Here is a 22,733-nt window from a genome sequence, read left to right on the forward strand (position 1 = left end):
TCTAGCCAAGTATCAAAGGAAGCACACTACTATGCCAGATGAGATGACACTGAGTTATTGCCTAATAGAAATCCAACCCCTACTGAATTTTGCCACTTCGGCCTTTGCTATGGATATGTGCGCCACTAAGCGCAGAACACAGCGGTCGCAAGTCTCACTACAAATTGCTCAGAATTGGCAAGTACATGCACTGCAGAAACTACAGCCACCAGCAGATCAACCAGAAATCAAATATATAGAACGCTACTGTAGGCTTCAAGAAGCTGTTTGTATTCTCCTATGGCTATTTTCTAGCCAAGTATCAAAGGAAGCACACTACTATGCCAGATGAGATGACACTGAGTTATTGCCTAATAGAAATCCAACCCCTACTGAATTTTGCCACTTCGGCCTTTGCTATGGATATGTGCGCCACTAAGCGCAGAACACAGCGGTCGCAAGTCTCACTACAAATTGCTCAGAATTGGCAAGTACATGCACTGCAGAAACTACAGCCACCAGCAGATCAACCAGAAATCAAATATATAGAACGCTACTGTAGGCTTCAAGAAGCTGTTTGTATTCTCCTATGGCTATTTTCTAGCCAAGTATCAAAGGAAGCACACTACTATGCCAGATGAGATGACACTGAGTTATTGCCTAATAGAAATCCAACCCCTACTGAATTTTGCCACTTCGGCCTTTGCTATGGATATGTGCGCCACTAAGCGCAGAACACAGCGGTCGCAAGTCTCACTACAAATTGCTCAGAATTGGCAAGTACATGCTCTGCAGAAACTACAGCCACCAGCAGATCAACCAGAAATCAAATATATAGAACGCTACTGTAGGCTTCAAGAAGCTGTTTGTATTCTCCTATGGCTATTTTCTAGCCAAGTATCAAAGGAAGCACACTACTATGCCAGATGAGATGACACTGAGTTATTGCCTAATAGAAATCCAACCCCTACTGAATTTTGCCACTTCGGCCTTTGCTATGGATATGTGCGCCACTAAGCGCAGAACACAGCGGTCGCAAGTCTCACTACAAATTGCTCAGAATTGGCAAGTACATGCACTGCAGAAACTACAGCCACCAGCAGATCAACCAGAAATCAAATATATAGAACGCTACTGTAGGCTTCAAGAAGCTGTTTGTATTCTCCTATGGCTATTTTCTAGCCAAGTATCAAAGGAAGCACACTACTATGCCAGATGAGATGACACTGAGTTATTGCCTAATAGAAATCCAACCCCTACTGAATTTTGCCACTTCGGCCTTTGCTATGGATATGTGCGCCACTAAGCGCAGAACACAGCGGTCGCAAGTCTCACTACAAATTGCTCAGAATTGGCAAGTACATGCACTGCAGAAACTACAGCCACCAGCAGATCAACCAGAAATCAAATATATAGAACGCTACTGTAGGCTTCAAGAAGCTGTTTGTATTCTCCTATGGCTATTTTCTAGCCAAGTATCAAAGGAAGCACACTACTATGCCAGATGAGATGACACTGAGTTATTGCCTAATAGAAATCCAACCCCTACTGAATTTTCCCACTTCGGTCTTTGCTATGGATATGTGTGCCACTAAGAGCTAAACACAACGGTAGCAAGTCCCCCTGCTAATTCCTCACAAAATGGTAAAAGATGCAAATTAAAATAAAAAAAGTAGAACGTTATTGTAGCCCTAAGAAGGGCTGTTGGGTTCTTTGAGAATCACTCCTGCCTAACAGTAAGCTAATAGAACACCCTAACGCTTTCCCTGACCAGCAGCAGCTCTCTCCCTAGCGGCATCCAGAGACAGAATGATCCGAGCAGCGCGGCCAGCGGCTAGTCTATCCCAGGGTCACCTGATCTGGCCAGCCAACCACTGCTATCGACGTGTAAGGGTACCACGTCATGCTGGGTGGAGTGCAGAGTCTCCTGGCTTGTGATTGGCTCTGTTTCTGGCCGCCAAAAAGCAAAACGGCGGGAGCTGCCATTTTCTCGAGCGGGCGAAGTATTCGTCCGAGTAACGAGCAGTTTCGAGTACCCTAATGCTCGACCGAGCATCAAGCTCGGACGAGCATGTTCGCTCATCTCTAAAAGTGATTTCTGTGTCCTGAGATTCGTTTTTTATTCCTTTTCTCTGCGGCTCTCTATAATCAAGGTCTTTAGAACAAGTGATCTCAATATATTTTATTTTATCACATTCTAAATAAAAGTTTTAGATCCCCTTGTATGAAAAGTGATAACTTAGAATTTTCTAAAATAGACGATTATCAAAAGTGTATTTAAGTAAATTAGACAGAAAGTCTTATACTGCGCTAGATTTATCAGTGTCTGATTCTAGATAATCTGGCATAGTTTGCCTTGTCCAACTTTGCACCTCTGTTGTAAATTTTCCCGCAATGCCACTCTTCTATCCTTAGGCCACTTGATAACTGTGAATCATATGATACAATACTATACAACTTTATTAATCCCCGGGGGTAAATTCTGTTGTACATAGTGCTCAGGCATAATCTTGTTAATACAGATACGGTTACATATACAATATGTCATATACATATATTACAGTACGATACAAATTCCAACAATGTTGCATTATGAATATGAGACTGCTTGCTATTGCAATTGTTTACGTGAAATGGTTACCAACAATGAGACACACAAACACAGTTACAGAATAGTTAGTTGGCAGGTTAGGGGAAGAGAGGGAAACATTGATGCTGCCAACATTGTTACAGATGAAACTAGCTTTATCGGGGAGGCGTTTTCAATGCTACCATTGTTTGGACTGTACAACCTTTTGATCACTTTTTATTGAGTTTTTTATATTTTTCAAAATGGCAAAAAAAAGGCATTTTCAACTTCGGGTGCTATTTTCCGTTACATGGTTAAATCGTTATTATATTTTAATAGATCAGGCATTTTGCAGAAGTGTCGATACCTAATGTGTTTATGATTTTTACTGTTTATTTATATCAGTTCCAGGTAAAGAGAAGTAATTAGAATTTTTGGGGGTTTTTTTATTATAATGTTTTTTATTTTTACTTTTACTATTTTTCAGACCCCATAGGGTACTTTAACCCTAGGTTATCTGATTGATACTACCATATACTGCCATATTACAGTCTTTTTTCGCATAACCTATGAAATTTTCGTTAAGAAAGTCATCCAGGCACCTTTTCAACAATTTTCAATCAGCATAACAGAAATGCCGGGTATATATGTAGATGCTTCTGCCAGTTATGTGTATGTGTATTCTTGCCCTTGCTGTTTGTTCTCCTCAGCTGCTGGATAGAGACCTAACTACTGTGACTTATTGCTCTCCCTCCTCTCTACATAGAGTTTCTATGTAATCTCATATCCCAATAATAATTGTTTGTGTACAAGATGAAAAATACCCTGTATGACACACTTTTTTTGTCTGCACCTTGCAACTAAATCAGCTTAGGAGGCAGATACATATGCATATATACATGCATATACATTTATGCAAAGTTTGTGAAAAAGTTTGTAAACATGTAACATTGTTCTAAGACAGGGGCGTAACTAGAAGAGGCAGGGCCCCTCCTCATATTTGTATACTCACACATGTGGGTTACAATCACACACATTTATACAGTTGTATATACACACATATAGCACTTCACTCCCACACATTTATACAATCTTACACACATTTATACACTCATGCACATGCAATGTGCAACATAACATGTATATAATGGTGCACATCTTCCAATCTTTAGTGTGTCGGGTCAGCTGCTGGGTCCCCCTGACACTGCAGGCCCCATAGCCGCTGCTATGGCTTCTACCCTTGGATTCTAGTAATTCAACAGGTGAAGAAGATTTCTTTGTGTGGAGTGATAATCTTTGGCTATCTTTTATGGGTATATAGGGCTGATAATTGTCATGAGTTCATTTACCATTTGGGTCATTTTGGTGTTTGGAATAATGTAAATGTGCATTGCTTGGAGAGCCCCAGAAAAAAATATATATTAAGCCTTGAACACAAGCCAAGTATGCATTATCTTCAAATGGCAGATATTGAAATGTCTGGAAAGGATGTGAAACAGCAAGTTATTATGATAAACAGCAATCATATACTCTGAACACAATAAACCAGTGCATGGATCTTTTTCTAATATATTCTTATATTGTCTACAATATCCTTATCTTTATATCCTAGTCTAGTACTGTGAGTATAAGAAACAGATTTCTAATACAGACTGTGAATAAAATAATGTAACTTTGCTGCCACCTTCTGGCTATTCTTGTCAGTGCCTCAGTATTTCTTTCTTTTTTTTTTTCATATTTATCTTTAGTTGAAACAAAGTGAAGCAAATGCCGACACCAAGGAAAAATTACCACTGCGTCTACGTATTTTTGAAAAATTTCCCAACAGGCCACAGATGGTGAAGATTTCAAAATTGCCATCCGATTTCACCGTTCCAAAAATAAGGTACTTTTTAAATTTTATTGTTTTGAAGTAAGTATCCAGTGGACTCTAGGATAAAATGTAATTGTAGAAATCCATCAGGAAGATAGTTTTTTCATTTTTCATTACATTTTATGGAAGACTAAGTGAAGCTTTTGCTTCATCCAAAACCTCCACTGATCAGAGGATACAGGCAACTGAATTTGTCAAAGGATCGATAATCAATTGCACATAGACACTCATATAACTCACCAGTCTGCCGTCTTCTCAACTTTATAATACATTTTTTATTACTTTCCAGAGTATAGTTATTGATGATCACCATCTGATTTAAATATCGTAAAAAGAACCAAGCCTCCACCTCCAATGTTGCTCAGAGTGATCACTACACTTTCTTCATGTTAAGAATAGTACACAGATAAGATCCAGGTTTGCCAATGCTTCTCCAAGATGTTCCAACTTGGGGTCCGTTTACACCAATCAGAAGTGCACCCAACTCTTCTCTGTGTTATTGAAATCCCCAAGTTTGGAATAGATGAGATAATCAAATGTGCAGAATATCCATTTATTATACTCACAAAAGTAATCACATAACATCTCATTTCATAAAAGCAAAACCCGGAAGAAGCTGGAATCTGCGAACCCCAGGGTTGGGCAAATGTTCTCTTGGCTCAAGATTAAATAATAAATAAAGCAATGTTATGTTTTTACTTTTCTGAGTATAATAAATGGATATTCTATACATTTGATTATCTGATCTATGTCACGAAGTTGTCCTGTTTTATCTATTTCCCAACTTGGAGATTTCAATAAGGCAGAGAAGAGTTGGGAGCGATTCTGATCGATTTAAAAGAACATATTGGAGGAGCATCGGCAAAGCAGAATCTCATCTGTATACTATTCTTAACATGAAAGTGTTGAGATCACTCTCAGCAACATTGGAAACTTGGTTCTTTTTACAATATTGATGAAATATAGACTAAAAGGGGTATATTCCCATTTCAAGAAATGAATATTAATGTTTTGCCATAAAAAGTACATAAAATATAAAATTTTTCAAGATACTTTCTGTATCAATTCCTTACGGTTTTCAAGATCTCTGCTTGATGTCATTCTATAAAAAGCTTCTTTGTTTGCTTCCAGTGGTTAGATTTTTGTCCACTGGAAGTAAACATAGAAAACCATGAAGAATTGATACAGAAAGTAAATTGGTAAATTGTATTTTTCTAATACAAACAATAACATTAATTTGCTGAAATGGGAATACCCCTTTAAATACAATATGCTAATGAGCCAGAGGCACTCAGTCTTGCATCACCTCCTCCTGGCTTCAAGGACCGATAATTTATTCACGCCCCTTATATTTTAATTGTAGCCAGGTCCCAGACGTCACCCGGCAGTGCGTCTCATACGCACTTTAAGCAGGAAGATTTTGATAAAATATTGAGACTTATATTCAAAGGTCCCGCAGACGCGCTTTCGGCAGGTTTTCCGATATTTTCGGGATTGTGCCACTGTGACAGGTATTTAACTGGGGATTTAACTGGCGATCGGATTGTGGCGCGGCTGCGCTGGCTTTTATGCAACAGAAATCGGGGTCCGTGCCGTCGGATCATCGGACTGATTCGGACTGAATCACTTTCAATTAACTTTCAAATTGTGTCGCAAGATCAAGCACTTACATGCACCAGGAAGAAGAAGGTGAACTCCGGCGGACCTGAGCGGGGAAGCCACACATGCAGGATATCAGGCGCACAATCTTAGTGAATCGCGGCACAGTGCATTATCATCGTACAATGCACTTTCTGTGAACTCCTCCAGATGGGTAAGTAAATGTGCCCCATTATGTCCAAAACAATGCAGACTGTAAAGCTGTAGCAAGAGTTGTTTTGTAATGTAGTTTGTATAATACCAATAACAATTGTGCCCGTGAGACAACATAACTCACGCAATGAAAATGTAAATAAGTTTTCCATTGTAGGTAAAGAATTCTCAGCAGAGCGTACATCATCTTTAAGGGTTGTGTAATTAATAATATATATCCCCTCGCCACATATATGATTGCAGAGGGGTCTCAGCTATTGGATCCCTCGCAATCAGCAGAACAGGGGATGGCAAGTTCCCCTGATCTACTCTGGACTTCTGGGTTTCGGCCATGTTGTAAATTTTAAAGGAGCCCAAGACGGAGCTCACAGACAGAACTACTCTATAGCACCGGCTCCTGTTCTGATTATCTTGAACTGTCGCTCTTCTCACATCTGCTGGGATTGACATCATGCACAAGACTTCAAGAGAGCCTAGAGATCTGGGCTGTCCATTACAGCAGAGGGAGTGATCTGAGGTGAGAAGAGCTTTACTTCAGTGCTGAGCACTCTGGCTCCATGACTTTATACAATCATTTAACATCTCACTTAAAGTTGATTTTTTTTAAGGTTTGCCACCTAGCTAGACAGTTAAAGAGACATTAACTGGAAGGTGTTAATCGTTTTGACAACATGCTGTTAAAGGGCCTGAGATCGGGACAAGGCCCACCTCCTATCTTCTGGTGTTGCATTAGAAAAAGCAACACTAGTGGCACATTTGACTTACCAGAATTGCCCTTAATTGCCCTTAAACTGATAGAGAACTGATTTTTATTTATATTTCAAATTTTCTACTTACATATTGTTTAGTCCAAGCCCTAGAACAGTGACAAATAGTACTGACTTATGTCCTGACTCCCAAATGAGTAATCAGCTACCTATATCCCCTGCTATTTTCTGCTCACTGAATTAACAGAAAAATATTTATCAAAAGCATCTACAACTGTGTTTAAAAATGCTGACAACATTACCAATAATTAATGATATCCCCACACAGCACCATACACATGCTGATGTCTCACACACTAGTAGATCAGTTATTGACATAGACATTACTGGCATCTAGTACAGTCTTACAGTTGATGATCTTCTCTATCAAGGACTTCATCATTACTACACAACTATTAAACAATTAAAAAATCCACATTGTGACCCTAAAAATGTATTATGATATATACTAGATTAACATATTCTAAAGTCCTTACTCTGATATCCTCTGATACCCTACTCTGATATTATTACTTTACATAGAACATCCTTAAATACCCCTGCAGCCCCTCTAAAATGTATTTACATACAGACCTCTCTAATATATAAATTTATATACTGCCTCAATATAAAGAGCCCCCCGCCCATTATTAAATGAATTTAAATATGCCCATATATTTCCCTACCCTGTTTAGTTATATACAAACACCAAATACATGGTATAATTACCGTAAATACAGCCCCTTATATACAGATCCATCTTCTAATTTAATTAAATATTCTGCATTCATATGCAGATACAATTATATAAATCACCACTATATACAGCTCCCCCAGTCTGATTATATGTAGGTCCCATATATAGTCCACCTCTCTACGAATTTAGTTAAATACAGCCCCCTCCAGTTAATAAAGATTCCCCCATGTAAAGTTTCACAGCCCTTTATAAACTGAAACTTAAGTTTCATTAAAACTTTGCCTTCTATACCTACCTCATGTATACAGACCCTAAGTAATTGTATGTGGCCAGTAACAAAATAATAAAACTATATACTCACCTCACCTGCCCTTCCAGTACTCCCACGAAACGGCAGCCATCATCTTTCTCAGGTTCCTCCGTCGGCCTCTGTAAAGGGATGCAGGTGCAGTGCTGTGTTGTGTTTATATAGTGCTCATCATCTAAGGGTTAAAGACACTGAGTTGTTACTAGTTTCTATATGGACATTTTTATGTGTTCTCAATTCTAGTACCGCTTCTCAATGGGTGCTGCTGAAATGTTAGTATTGTTGAAAGGAAGAGTTAATTTTGTCATGCAGATTTCCCATATTTAAAACACATACTGGTTTATTTTACCCCCACTATTAGCATTAGAGAAGGTGGGAGGGATCCAAGGGATCCATGGGATTCACAGAGTTCCTTACAAGCCCCATAAGGTCTTACATGGGCTTTCTTGTGCTGGACTCTGACCTCTCTTTTTCACCATATATTCAATCTCTTGCTTGCTCTTGCCGGATGCATCTCAGAAACATCTTCAGAATCTGACCGTTTCTGTCATTTGAAACTTCTAAAATGCTAATAGTTGCACTTATTCACTCTCGACTAGACTACTGCAACTCCCTACTAATCGGTCTTGCACTCGCTAACGCTCTCCTCTTCAATCTACTCTTAATGCAGGAAACAAAGGATTTGTACCAGATGAAGGTTAAAAAATCAAAGCTTTAATTTGTCATCTTCTTACATTAAAATGGCATGTCTAGCCATGAGTAAGGGCGTCTTGTATGCCTGAAACGCGTAGGTTTATTATCACCATTATAATCATCCTGTGGTTACCAGGCTGCACTGCTACAGACAATTAAAGCTTTGATTTTTTAACCTTCATCTGGTGCGGTGTACAAATCCTTCGTTTCTTGCATTACCTTGGTTCAGTCACCTGCACATTTGGCGGACTTCATATCGGTGAGCGCAAAAACTTTTGTTTTTTTCTTTGATACTCTTAATGCAGCAGCCAGGCTCATCTTTCAAACCAAACGCTACACAGATGCCTCCAGTTTGTGCCAATCACTGCACTGGCTGTCTGTCTCCTTCCGTATTCACTTTAAAATAATAACCCTCATCCACAAAGCTCTGAATAATGCTGCACCTCCCTATCTCTCTTCTCTCATCTCAGTCTACCACCCTTCCCGTGCTCTTCGATCTGCCAGTGACATTAGATTAACCTCTACCTTAATTCGAACCTCTTATGCACGTCTCCGGGACTTCTCCCGAGCTGCTCCAATCCTCTGGAATGCCCTTCCCCGGACTCTCAGACTAATACCCACCCCCAAAGCTTCAAAAGTGCTCTTAAAACCCATCTCTTTAGGCAAGCCTATCACACTTGTGCATGAAATGTCAACTCTCCCTTTATTAATCCATCCTATGTCCTCCTCCCATCTGTTAGTTGGCAAACAGCAGATATTTACCAAGCTCCAGGCCTCTCTTTTTCACCTAGGACCCTGTAAATAAGATGGCGGCTGATGGCTGGTTCAAGCAGCAAAATTTTTATTTATTTTTATTTTTCCATATTGTTCCCTTATAAAGAATGGCTGGGCCATTATACAACCTCTTGTGTCAACACCCTCATCCTCATAGACTGTAAGCTCTTGTGAGCAGGACCCTCACTCCTACTGTTCCATATGACTGTTTGTCCTGTGTAATGTAATATAGTTGTATATGTTCCCTATGATTTGTAAAGCGCTACGAAATTTGATGGCGCTATATAAATAAAGATTATTATTATTATTCCTTCTACACATTCCTTGAGCAGCCTCTTTCTATCTTTCTGCTGTTCCCAAAATATATATAAAAGTCCTACATACTGTGACCTCCCAGCTCAGCAGTCAGTAGGTCCCAAATGAAAGTGGAGAACAAAAGGACAACAAGTAGGTCCCAAATTTCAGGCTGCTCATAGTACATATATGCACATATATATTATTTATTCCAAACTGAAAAGGTAAGCAGGAATTCCCATTTGTATAGCTTATGTTAATGGTTAACAGCGACTTACCATTTCAGCACTTTATTGCTTATCCATTCCATGTTTTATCACTGTGTCTCCTCTCTATACGCTCCACGGTGACTTCTTTCTAAAAGAAATGTCCTATCTGTCCCTATTGGATGAGCTCTATGTCATTTACTCTGTTAGGACAGAGTTCTGAGCTTCTTATAATTAAGCATATTGACATTTTGGACATTTCGAAAGCATAGTCACAGTGACAGGCTCAGAACACTGTATATCATTATGCAGTTTGTGGATCTTTTAGCCAACAGGGTGAACCTCAAAAAGTTGAAAGCTGTTGCAGGACCTCATAATCACAATAAACCCCTCAGCTGCTGCAGAATGTCACAATAAACCCCTCAGCTGCCAGAGAAAGTCACAAGACTCAACTATGCTGCTGCTGAATGCCATAATACACACCTCAGCTGCTGCAGGCCATCATAATACACACCTCAGCTGCTGCAGACCATCATAATACACGCCTCAGCTACATGCAAAAAAGACACATGCTCACACACACATATACATACATATAGACACACCCATGTACGCACCACAGTTGCTACTGAACATCACAATACACACCTTGCAGCAGAACATCACAATCTGCAACTCATCTGTAGCACAATGTCATAATACAAACCTCAGCTGCATGCACAGACGACACATGCTGACACATCCATAAAGACGGATCCATGTAGCACCACAGCTGCTGCAGAATTGTCACAGTACACACCTCAGCTGTTGGGGAAAGTCACAATAAACACCTTAACTGTTGAAGAAAGTCACAGTACACACCTCAGCTGCTGCAGAACATCACAATAGACAACTGAGCTGCAGAAGAACATCACAATCTGCAACTCATCTGTAGAAGAATGTCATAATGCACAGAAGACACATGTAGACACATCAATTTATGCACCACAGCTGCTATAAAACGTCATCTGCTGCAGAATGTCACAATACACACCTTAGCTCTTAGAGAAAGTCACAGTACACATAACAGCTGCATGCACAGAAGACACATGCACACACAAACAGGAAGACACATCCATGTAGAAACACATGCAGACATGTGTATGCATGGAAACATGCGTGTAGACACACATGGATACACAAGCATGCTGACACACATACATGTACACACACTCAATGATACATGTACATAAACTCGATAATACATATGATACATGTACACATACAAACAAGCAGACAAATGCAGGCATTTCAGCACACTTACATGTATTTAATAAAGATTATGTACATTTATTTTCGCATACATACACATATTTCTCACATATGAGAAAGACTTGCCACAGTGAAATCTGTCATACAGTTGTCTCAGAAGGCAGAGGGTTACACACAGATCACTGCTTCCTCATCCTATGCAGTCTGAGAAGGCACAGTTTCTTGCTCTGCTCCTCCCCTCTTCTCACTGACTCGACTCCACCACGCTGGCACCCCTGGGTGGTGCTTAAAATGGTCTTGTCTCTATCCAGTGACAGCAAAGACAGGTTCGGCTGAACAGTTGACTTTATTGCATTTGCCTAAACTTTTATAGCCATGCTAAATAAACAAGCAGCAGTGACCCAGTGGGTCCCAGGTAACAGCAGGGGAGCCATTCATAGAATGTCATTGGTATAGTTGGTGAAACTGTAATTTAAAAAAGAAAGCCTCAAATGAGTAAAATGATTGATTTATAAACATATGGTAACTTGCGTTCGTTGCGTTGCGTTGACCCTTTCAATAACTGTACCCATACCAATTTTTTCTTTGTATATATAATACTAAAATCACCATAAATTATTGTGCCCATTACTTCAGATACTGTATTAATAATATTCTTACCAAATTTCTGCATTCCAGAGTTGGCCACTGTCATTCCCATGGGTCCTAGCTGTAAGCTGTCATAATTAAAGCTCTTGACGGAGTTTCCAGCTTCCGGCTCCCCCAGCTTCCCCTGACACTTAGTGCTCATTATGAAGTGCTATGCTGTTATTGCACATTATTTTTGGATCCTAGCTATTAGCTGAAAATCCATAGTAACAAATATTCAAAATCATTGCCTCTTGTGGATGACTGTAAAGGACAAAATTCTTATACTAATGAGAAAATGATTGTATCTTGCTTTCAAATTTAGAAATTTAACATTATACAAAAGTATGGTAGAAATGACTTTTCTTTCACCCTAACTTTGCTTATATAATGAATGGCCTGTGATTCATAAGCGTGATGTAAGAGCAAAATGTTTGGAAAATTAATTATAAAAATATTTTAGTCATACATAAAGTATTGCAGTCTCATAACTACAGACCAAAAGTTCACACATGTTAACTTGAGAGTTTAAGAAAACAAAGTGGTTAGTCGATCCCTCAACAATCAGCTTGTTATAACCTATGAATAGAGGATAAAAACCCCTTTAATACTTTAAAAAATGTAACATTACAAATGCATGAAAATATTACTTTTACTAAAAGAAACAATGTAAAAATTTGATGTTTTAATAAAAGAACGAGAAAATGCATTACAAATTCATGAAAATATTACTTTTATTAAAACAAACAATTTGTAGTGGGCAGTAATGTAGAAATTTGATGTTTTAATAAAAGAAAGAGAAAATGAATGTGAACCTGGCATTAGCGCTTATTCTTTTGTATCTGACAAATGTCCCTTATTGTTCACTATAAGTTCTCCTATAGTAATATTGTTATATGTGACAGTTCAGGTCACATACAATGTCACTATAATGTACATTTTGTAAATGTATATAAATAGATGTAACCCTGCTGTCTCCTGATGAACCTGCAATATTTCACACATTATTAGCATGTTTGTTTAAAAAGATTTGTTTCATCTGAAAAAATGCTGCTTCTTTGACCCTTATTTATTTGTTATATGTCTCAAGACATTAAGGATGTTGTCACGTTAAGTGCCACAGATGTCTTTTTATTTTACACTTATCTGTCTATGCATTAAGGCACAATTTGCCTCTAAAATGCTGTAGCCTTATGTGAACTATGTCATTTAAAAATGACAGCTCAATACTAAGTACTGATTCCTACTGTCTCTAGAGGGGTCTGGCTTTGCAGTATATATAATGTACAAATAAATGCCTTTAATGCAAAGTTCCATAATTTAGATATTTCACTTTCCAGTACAAAATGTACAAGTTATAAATACATTCTTACCGCTGTAATGAAAGAGGTAGCATACATGCCATGCGCTACACTAACCCTTGGCTAGGTTCAAGTTTGTATCCCACAAAAAAAAAACATATCCTGTTACAACAGGATGTATCTGAAGACCTCTTCTGTTGAAAACAGTGCCCTTCTGTAGATGTATACGCTATATTTATTTGTTTCATTTAATTTTGCAGTTATAATTTGTACAAGAGTGTATGATAAAAATCAGATGTGAACCAACGCTTGCAGTCATATAATTTCAGTAATGTGTATAACCCTTGTTTATTACTGTTTTGTGATTCCTAAAGGGAAAGTTTCATGAAGCAATTTATTGACCGTCAACAACAAGACACCAGCTGTCTTTTAAGAAGACTTCCATCAGCTTCTTCTTCTTCTTGTGATCACTCTAAACGATCTGGGATTGAGGAAAATAAGTACATTGATCAAAAGGTAAAAATATTTTTTAATCCCTTTTTAGTATATACATATTTATATGCAGATTTAGCAACGTTTAGGCTTACTGCATTAAATGGCCTTTGAAATCAAATGATTTATATTGCATATACAAGGTTTACATGCTAACGTTTAAGGCTGGGAATAGACAGGGCAGTCTTACTACTAACTATTTACATTTTGACATTTTTAAATGTGAATTGTACAGAATAATTAGCATAACAAATAACTTGATACATATGAAATTACTACATATATATATATATATATATATATATATATATATATATATATATATATATATATATATATAATATATATATATATATATCTCTAAAGTAAGCATCACTCAAGAACAAAAGAAGTAGCAAAAAAAATTCATCATATTGGTATACCTTTGGTTATAAGTGCAAAATTATAGGAGTTGCACGCTATATAAAGGGGTATTCCCACGAAGACAAGTTTCTTATATGTACTCAGCACATCAAAATAAGACGTTCTCTAATTCACTGTTATTAACAATAATCCAGCATTTCACAGATATAATCCAACCTGTCTCTATCAGTCCTGGTGTACACAATTTTAGTTGCCCCTAGATCCGACCCTGTAACTTCAGACTTAGGGTCAGGCCGCCATCTTGATTTTTGTGTGAGATCGTGCAGTGAGATTTCTGTGTCTTGTGCCTGAAGCCCTGTCCCTGCATGGAGCTCACACTGGCACATACACTGATTCACTTCCTGGCAGGAGATTGTGAGGAGAGACAAGCTGCAGTCTACAAGGAGATAAGTGATCTGGGGGAAGGGGAATACTGGCAAAGATCTGTGAGACTGAGGACAGAGATGTAGCAGGCTGACTCTGTAATAGGCATCTAATGGATCTCATGCATCTCAGATCTGTCTCATCTCTCTCTATGGGGCAGATTTACTTACCCGGCCCATTCGCGATCCAGCGGCATGCTCTCTGCGCTGGATTCGGGTCCGGCCGGGATTTATTAAGGTAGTTCCTCCGCCATCCACCTGGTGGCGCTGCTGCGCTGAAGAGCATCGGAACGCACTGGAATACACCGAGCCGGGCTGAGTGAAGGTAAGTGCAATTTTCGCAACACTTTTTTTTTTTTTTAAATGTGGCGGTTTTTCCGAATCCGTCGGGTTTTCGTTCGGCCACGTCCCCTGATTTCCATCGCGTGCATGCCGGCGCCGATGCGCCACAATCTGATCGCGTGCGCCAAAATCCCAGGGCAATTCAGGGGAAATCGGCGCAAATCGGAAATATTCGGGTAACACGTTGGGAAACCGTGAATCGGGCCCTTAGTAAATGACCCCCTATGTGTCAGTGTGTTATTACAATGTCAGAAGCCCGATGAAAGTGCATATACACCTTGTACCCTGATAATCTAACCACATTGTCACCCCACAAAACTAGATGGCTCCTAATTTGTCTGCTAGAGAGGCCCCACCCACACCCTAGGATTTTGCACTGAGCACCAAAAAGAGTGATAGGAGCCAAAACGGCAATAAAACTGAGTAAAATTGTAAAGGGGTTAAAATGATCTTTATTGTGTTAGCATCACTAGGGGATTGTAATGTGAGAATTTTCTTTCGTAGGAAACCCCTTTAAGGTCAGGTATCAGGTCCTCCAAAAATAGTAAAAAAAGAAAAGATAGCTGCACACTTGATATAAGGCATGATACAAAAAGTACTGAAGTGCAATAAAGTTAACAAGTGATAATATAATCCATGAAAGAACATCATACATAAATTAGTAATCAAGTGCATACAATAACATCAATCCATAATAATTTGTGAAATGCATTTATATAAAAAAACTAAAGAAGAGGTTGGAGTGGTAGTAAAAATGATCCAATTGTATACAGACCATTAAACAGCGAAACTAAAACCACAAGGAGTAATGGATGCTCTCCCCTTCGTCTCACCATTATAAAATAACGCCATTCAAAGTAACAGAGAAGACACTATCTGTCACGTAGACTACATAACAAAGAAGGAGAATCACATGGATGGAGATGGAAAGGTAAGGATGAGACGACAATAATGGCATTAATATAATAATGGCTAGTAAATATATCCTGACATTTCAGCAACAAGTCGATGCCAAAGAACCTAATAAACGGCTCACAGGCTATGATGGTATATAGTAGGGTGAAATATAAATTGCCAAAGGGCCTAAAAAGACAGAAGTCAAAATGTAACCGCAACAGGGGAAATTGTACCAGGAGTACGTGGGGGAATTGAGTATGAATGCGACAGCTAAGGAGAGAGACAGAGGGAAGAGAGCGATTGCGGGGTGCCGGGGGTTGCCATGGCAGCCAGGGTCTGACACAGACATCTGTGTCTGCCATATATGGTGGCCTATGAGGTCCAGTCCAAGTACTGCAATGTATTGAATAAGACATCAGGGTATCCCCAGTGTAAGTCCCCAGTAAAGAAAAAAAATTTAAAATAATTTTAAAAACAGCCATTTCCCTATATATACACTTATATTTAAAATAACATTTTTTAAAATCCCCAAACACAAAATAAGTATCGTCTAATAAGCATCTATTACATTATTTAACCCGTATTTTCAGGGGTATAAAAAAATAAAAACAAAAAACTAATTAAAAATTGCAATTTTAGTGCTTCCTACCTCTGATAAATATGTAATAGAAAGCGATCAAAAAGTCAGATGTACCCTATAATAGTATCAATATAACTGTTCTCTTTTCCCACAATAAACAAGCCCTTAATAACCACCTTTTGATTGCGGAATAAAAAAGTTATAGATCTTTTTAGAATTTGAGCAGGAAAATGTAAAAATGGTCTGTGTCCTGAATATCCTGAAGGCCATTTTAGGTCATTAAGGTGTTAAAGAGACTATCAGGAATATGCATCCACTTGCTGTGATTATTACACCATACATCTCCACATTAAAGTAATTACTAGATTTTCCAAGCCAGAAAAAATCATTGTATTTCACCCTACTATATATGACAGCCTGTGAGACGTTTATTAAGTTCTTTGGCATTGACTTGTTGCTGAAATGTCAGCATATATTTAGTAGCCATTATGATAATAATGCCATTATTGTAGTCTCATACTTACCTTTCCATCTCCAGCGATGTGATTCTCCTTCTTTGTTATGTAGTCTATGTAACAGATCGTGTCTTCTCTATTATACTCGATCTGCGCATTGATTCACATGGGAGCTGGCTGCACTTGCGCGTTATGAACTTCCAGTGTTCCGCGTTCCAGCTTGCATTCCACACTTGTCTGGTTTGTTTGTTACTTTGAATGGCGTTATTTTATAACTGTGAGATGAAGGGGAGATCATTCATTACCCATTGTGGGTCTGGTTTTCATGATTAATATTTTATATACTGCACTCCAAGGTAGTATGAAAAACTCAGATGAATTTATTCCACTGCTACGTTTCAGCCTCCAACACTGAAGCCTTTGTTGAAGAGAACCTTTTTGTCAGTAATTTTACAGTCATTCTTTAATGCATAGCTCCACTTTCGTGGTATGCATTGAGAAAAGGAGAAGGCATAAGCTGTTCTGCGATCAGCGCAGGAGAAAACTTCAGGGATGCAGATTTAGGACCCATCCTGCATGGAGTCTATGTTACTAACCTACTATTAGATGTGCAGAATTGTCACATCTTTTATTACAGTTTAGGACATACCCACTTCTACGAATGACACACCTCTTTTCCAGAGGTCCTGCCCATTTTGATGCATCTTTCACAAAAGTGATTAGTAATCTAAACCGTTTTATAACTGTGGAGCTGTTTTAGACAGTTTGTTTTCCAAAAAAATATTATGACAGAATTACGTTATAAACAGATTGATAAATCTGCACTATTGCATATAAATATTTTGTGTCATCATTTTAGACATGTATATGTGAATGTAAAACAAGAAAAAAATAACAACTGAGCAGAGTTCAATTTCTTCAATAAGAGATTTCTCAGCATTGTAAATCCTACTTTAATCACTGGAGATACTTTCTACAAGGCATTGTGAATTCTCATACTTTAAGGATGATCTTTCTCCTTGTAAAAATCATTTACTGCATCTAATGTATTTACTTTAGCCTTTTTTGTTATAATTTCCTTGACCTTGAAATAGAGAATAAAATACTCTGAATATACGCAGAACAGATGTAAGTGGCATTACATAGCTTAATAGAGATGCATGGTGAAATAGAAATATTTTCTATAGCCATGCATAATCTCAGAGGATTAAGTTTCTTGCCATCTCAAAATCTTTCATTCATAGTTCTGTGTAATGTGTAAATGGAAATTTATTATGTAGCGTGTCAGATGAGGATTACTCATCAGATGCAGCCGTTCCTTTGATAAGAAAGAAGTGTGTGGGAAGAATATATAAGTATTGTCAGTAAAGAAAATTCTAGATAGTGACTTCAAGGCTATAAATAATGTAAACTCTGACATAAATGAGCTGAAAATAAATAACTATCCCAACAATTCTAAAATTGCCAATGAAAGCTTAGTGTATATATACCTCTAAAAGATGGACAAAGGTTAATTGTATATTTCCTTGTCTGAAAGTGGCCAAATGTAAAAAATGTGCTTAAATGTCATAACCATGAAATGACTAAATTGCAACACTTTATATAGTGAAAAGAAAACAGGAAAGCCAAAAAAAAAAACTTAAATAATAATTCTAGATTTAAGAAATGCCATTATGGTCATTATTTTAGTGGTGTTGCCAGTGTTGGTGACATGGAGATGCCAACCTTTTTGCGTACTACTCTGGCATTGATCACTGCAGTTAACCTATTAAGGGCCGCTGTCAAACCTACCACAGAACCTTACTGCTCCATTTTTCTAAAAATATTTTAATAAAAAATGATCAAACGGTCATTTGAGTCTCAATTTGATATAAATTAAAATGCCGGCACAAATGACGCCTTACATAAATCTGTACTTACTCCGAAGTACATAAATTTGGTTTCCCTGTAAAAGTCATTTAAAGAGCACAAAGAAAGCATTAAAAATAGGGTTTACATGAAAACACCACCAATTAATATGTTTTTAGCTTTCAAGTACATTGCATGGAATATTAAATGGCGCCACCAAAAAGTGAAACTTGTCCCGCAAATAACAAGCTTTTACAGAATTCTGTAAATATAAAAAAAGTTATAGGTTTTTGAATGAGCAGAGTCAAAATCAGATGCAAAAACAAAAAGGGGCGGAGTACTGGAAGGGTTAAAAGGGTATCCCGGGTTTAAAAACTGATTAGAAATTAGAACTGGGTGTCCACAGTTATGGAAGGGATATATACGAATAGTTTCCCATTTTGTTTAATAAAACCACTTTGTCGTGGCCAATAATCTGTTAATCCTGGACAATCTCTCCAATTTCACAGGAAAAGTACTGGTTTTGGGAATTGGGGTAATGGTAAGGGGGTTAGTGTAAGTCATTTTAAAGGCTAATACTAAGCCCCAGTCATAGTAATGGATGTTGTCTATTAAAGGGGTTGGCCACTAACAATAATGGACTTGTGTCATCAGAGAACAGCATTTTGAACATATGTTTGTAACAGATTCTTTGTAACAGATCTAATTGTGCAGTGTAACAATCGCATGAAGAGGTCTCCATTATTTATTGTATTGTACCAATTATTCAATTACCATGTCATTTTACTGAAGTGTTTTATTATGTGTATGCAGGATAGTAATACAATGATGTGGCTTGCAGTTTTCTACAGATGACATATAAGACGGTTAATGTTAAGTCCCATAATCCACACAAACACATTTGGAGGATGCTGAGCAGCTTGTCCTGCTTCCTGTTGATAACAAGCATTGGCAGATAGTTCTATCAGTGGTTTGATAATCAAAGTAGATCCTGGGCTTAATCATATACTCAGTCATTCTGGTGATGATGTTATAATTTGTGATTTTTATGATAGGTGCATTTGGAATGCTTTATATTTAGAACTATAGAGGGTAGAGAAAAATATGAATAGTTTTAAAAAAGTTATTTTATGTCTGATTTCTAAGACATTTTTAGACAATCTTAAGACATACTACAGGCACCATCAAGACACTCATGACCTCAATCAATCCTCCTACTTGTTCTAGAGGTAAAAACCTTCTAAACGATGTCATGGTAACCATGGCTTTAAAGTTCAGTATACAATTAGCATAAGATTGATAACAGGGACTTGAATACACCTGACCTTTCTGCTATACTTAGAGAATCATTGGAGTCAATCTAACTTGTTTACAGCAGCGAGGAGCTTATTTCTTAGTTGTTAATGTTTCATTTTGGCATTTTTCTTGATTATTTTTTATGTGTATGGATTTCTACAGTTACGCAAGTCAGTTTTCAGCATCAGAGCAAGAAATCTACTGGAAAAGGAAACTGCAGTTAATAAAATCCTAAGGTAAAAATGACTACAACATATAATGAAATTTGCTAGTGTAAAGTTATCTAAATAAAATGCAGATAAGAAGATTCCTTACATCAAATATTACCTTTATTATTAATTTAACGCTGTAACAAACTTCTGTGGCTATAATGAAATGAGGGTCACTGTAATATACATTCCACTTGGTGACTAGAAGCCCTTATTTTTGGGTGTGTTTGATGATAGTGGTAAATGTAATCTTCAATTGATGTTAAATGAGGCTCAAAAGTATCTCAAATAATGCTGAGTGCCGCAGGGCAATGGTGAACAGCCATGATAGACCCTTCTCAGGGGGAAAGCATAGAGCTCTGATAGCATTAAAGAGTCTTATTAGTAAGTGGATTTTGACCATTTGGAAGGTTCTGAAATTCTAACTGAAATTTTATATTTGGTTTATTGCATGCTGTGGAATAGATATCTAGATATCAAAAAGGATGATGGATTTTCTTAGCAGGCTTTTTTTCTTGGTACTATAGTGTATATATAATCAGTATATTATTATCTATTTGTATTCCCCTATATGGGTACCCTTAAGGTCACTTTTATGATGAATTGAACTGTGCAAATACTGGGATTATACAGTAATTGAAACTTTGTGTATAATCAAAATGTGTGATGTCTTTATTAATTGGGTTCTCAAGATACTTGTTCTTCAATATTCTTCAATATTGTTAAAAAAGGTCTTTATGATAACTGATGTCGAATAAGGAGATGGTCTATCAATTTCATTTATACACTATGAAGGAGATTTATCATCAAGTTTCTGATGTAAGACTGGTCTAGTTGCTCATGGAAACCAATCAGAGCTCAGCTTTCATTTTATAAACAGCTGTGGGGAAAATGAAAGCAGAGCTTTCATTGGCTGCCATGGGCAACTAGAACAGTTCTGCTCTCAGAAACTTATGATAAATTTCCCACTATCTTTCTATGCCATGGAGTATCACAACTTCCCCATTCAAATAAATAGCTGACAATGTACTATATGTGTGAATGGAAAGACCAAAAGATTCCTAGTGGAGGACTCTAACGCATAGGATTATACATTTAAAGGAAATCTACCATCTGAGAACTACTTACCAAAGTAGCTCCAATGACAGGTTCCCCAGGGCAGTAGGATGCTTGCAGTGAACTCTTGGCTATAACATGCCCCCCCCCCCCAGATCACTGCTGTGATGCCTCCTTGAGTATCCAGGATATACAGGCAGATGTGCAAGGAGGCAAGGATTACACTGAGGCCAGTGGTGCAACAGGACACACTGCATGGACGCAGGCCTGTGCTAACAGCTGCGCTATATATCGTGGGCGTGCAAGGAGGTGTCACAGCAGTCCTCTGGGGGGTGTTATAGCCATGGTAAGCCTCCAGTAGCACTTGCACTATGTTTGCATATTTTTAAAACTTATGTTTGTGGACAAAAGAAGCCATAAATTCACTAATGAAGTACACTGCCAGCATCCAGCTACCTTGGGGAATCTGCAACTCGAGCGTCTTTGATAAATAATTTCCAGTTGGTATATTTTCTTCAAATAGTTTAGTATTCATTAACAATGAAATAAGAATTAGGTGCAGTGATTAATAATTCATAACCACGTTAAATTTTGGCATATATATATATATTTTAAGAAGCTTATGGAATAAGGGTTTCCGCTAATCGCTAATGTAGCTTTTGTAGTTCGACATTTTGATTTTATATCCGTAAATAGTTTTTGGCCCTATATAGAGATGACTAAAGTTTTCCTTAACGAAACTATACAGCATATACTTATAAATACATGGTCTTACAAAGAAAATCTAAAAAAAAAAAATCTATCCTGACTTTTTTTTCTTGGTGCAGTCTATTTTTGTGACCCACATGACATAAAATATATGTTTCCATTTGTAATATCTTCCAGCAGACTACTGAGTCTCTGTATCCTTTTCATGTTTTACAGTCTAATTTATTTTCCTTTGCAAATCATTTCTTTCAGAGCATGCACAAGGCAGCGCATGCTGAGTGGCTCTTTTGAAGGGCAGCCTGCCAAGGAAAGATCAATCCTTAGTGTGCAACATCATATACGCCAAGAAAGAAGGTAACTTTAGCAAGAAAGTAGCACATTTCCTGTATTTTTTTCACCATCTACCTAAAGAAAGTAGCACATTTTCTTCATCTGTTACAATATTGCAGAACCTCATATAACTACAACATTGCCCTATTAAATATACTGTCGTAAGACTTGTTATTATAAATGTCACTCTATTCACATGCAACAGGACTATCAATTTAAAGATCAAAGAAAAGATTGTTTTCTTTGTTCAAGCAGATTATACATCATTTTACAAGGACGTAAGCCTCTAACCCCCAGCCTTTATAAGTGACTCGCTTTTGAAAGGCCTCACTTAGCCATGAGCCCCATTCTTTATTTCTTTCTCAGACATTGTCCATGTCGGCAAGTCAAGGCTTGATCAAACTTGTTTCCCTTTAGTGTTATTCAATGCAATTTTGTTGATTGTTGCAGGTCACTAAGACATGGCTCAAACAGTCAAAGAATCAGCAGGGGAAAATCTTTGGAAACACTAACACAAGACGTGAGTTTCATCATTGGCCCTTTGTTGATAGGAAGCATTGTGGTGAAGGCTAATAGCATCTGTCCATTTGTTGTCTTATATCTGTG

The 22,733-nt window shown here is 37.7% G+C and overlaps 1 protein-coding gene across 2 annotated transcripts in view; it reads left to right on the plus strand.

Moving 5' to 3' along the window:
• NALCN (sodium leak channel, non-selective) overlaps positions 1-22,733 on the plus strand; it is a 306,335-nt gene that overhangs the window by 228,348 nt on the left and 55,254 nt on the right. For both annotated transcript variants that reach the window (XM_072135500.1, XM_072135501.1), the window contains 5 exons: positions 4,297-4,433; positions 13,504-13,645; positions 19,987-20,060; positions 22,050-22,151; positions 22,578-22,647. In XM_072135500.1, the coding sequence (XP_071991601.1) occupies positions 4,297-4,433; positions 13,504-13,645; positions 19,987-20,060; positions 22,050-22,151; positions 22,578-22,647 (525 nt within the window). The remainder of the gene's footprint in view (positions 1-4,296; positions 4,434-13,503; positions 13,646-19,986; positions 20,061-22,049; positions 22,152-22,577; positions 22,648-22,733) is intronic.

Source organism: Engystomops pustulosus, chromosome 2 (genome assembly GCF_040894005.1).
Source record: "Engystomops pustulosus chromosome 2, aEngPut4.maternal, whole genome shotgun sequence".
NCBI lineage: Eukaryota > Metazoa > Chordata > Amphibia > Anura > Leptodactylidae > Engystomops > Engystomops pustulosus.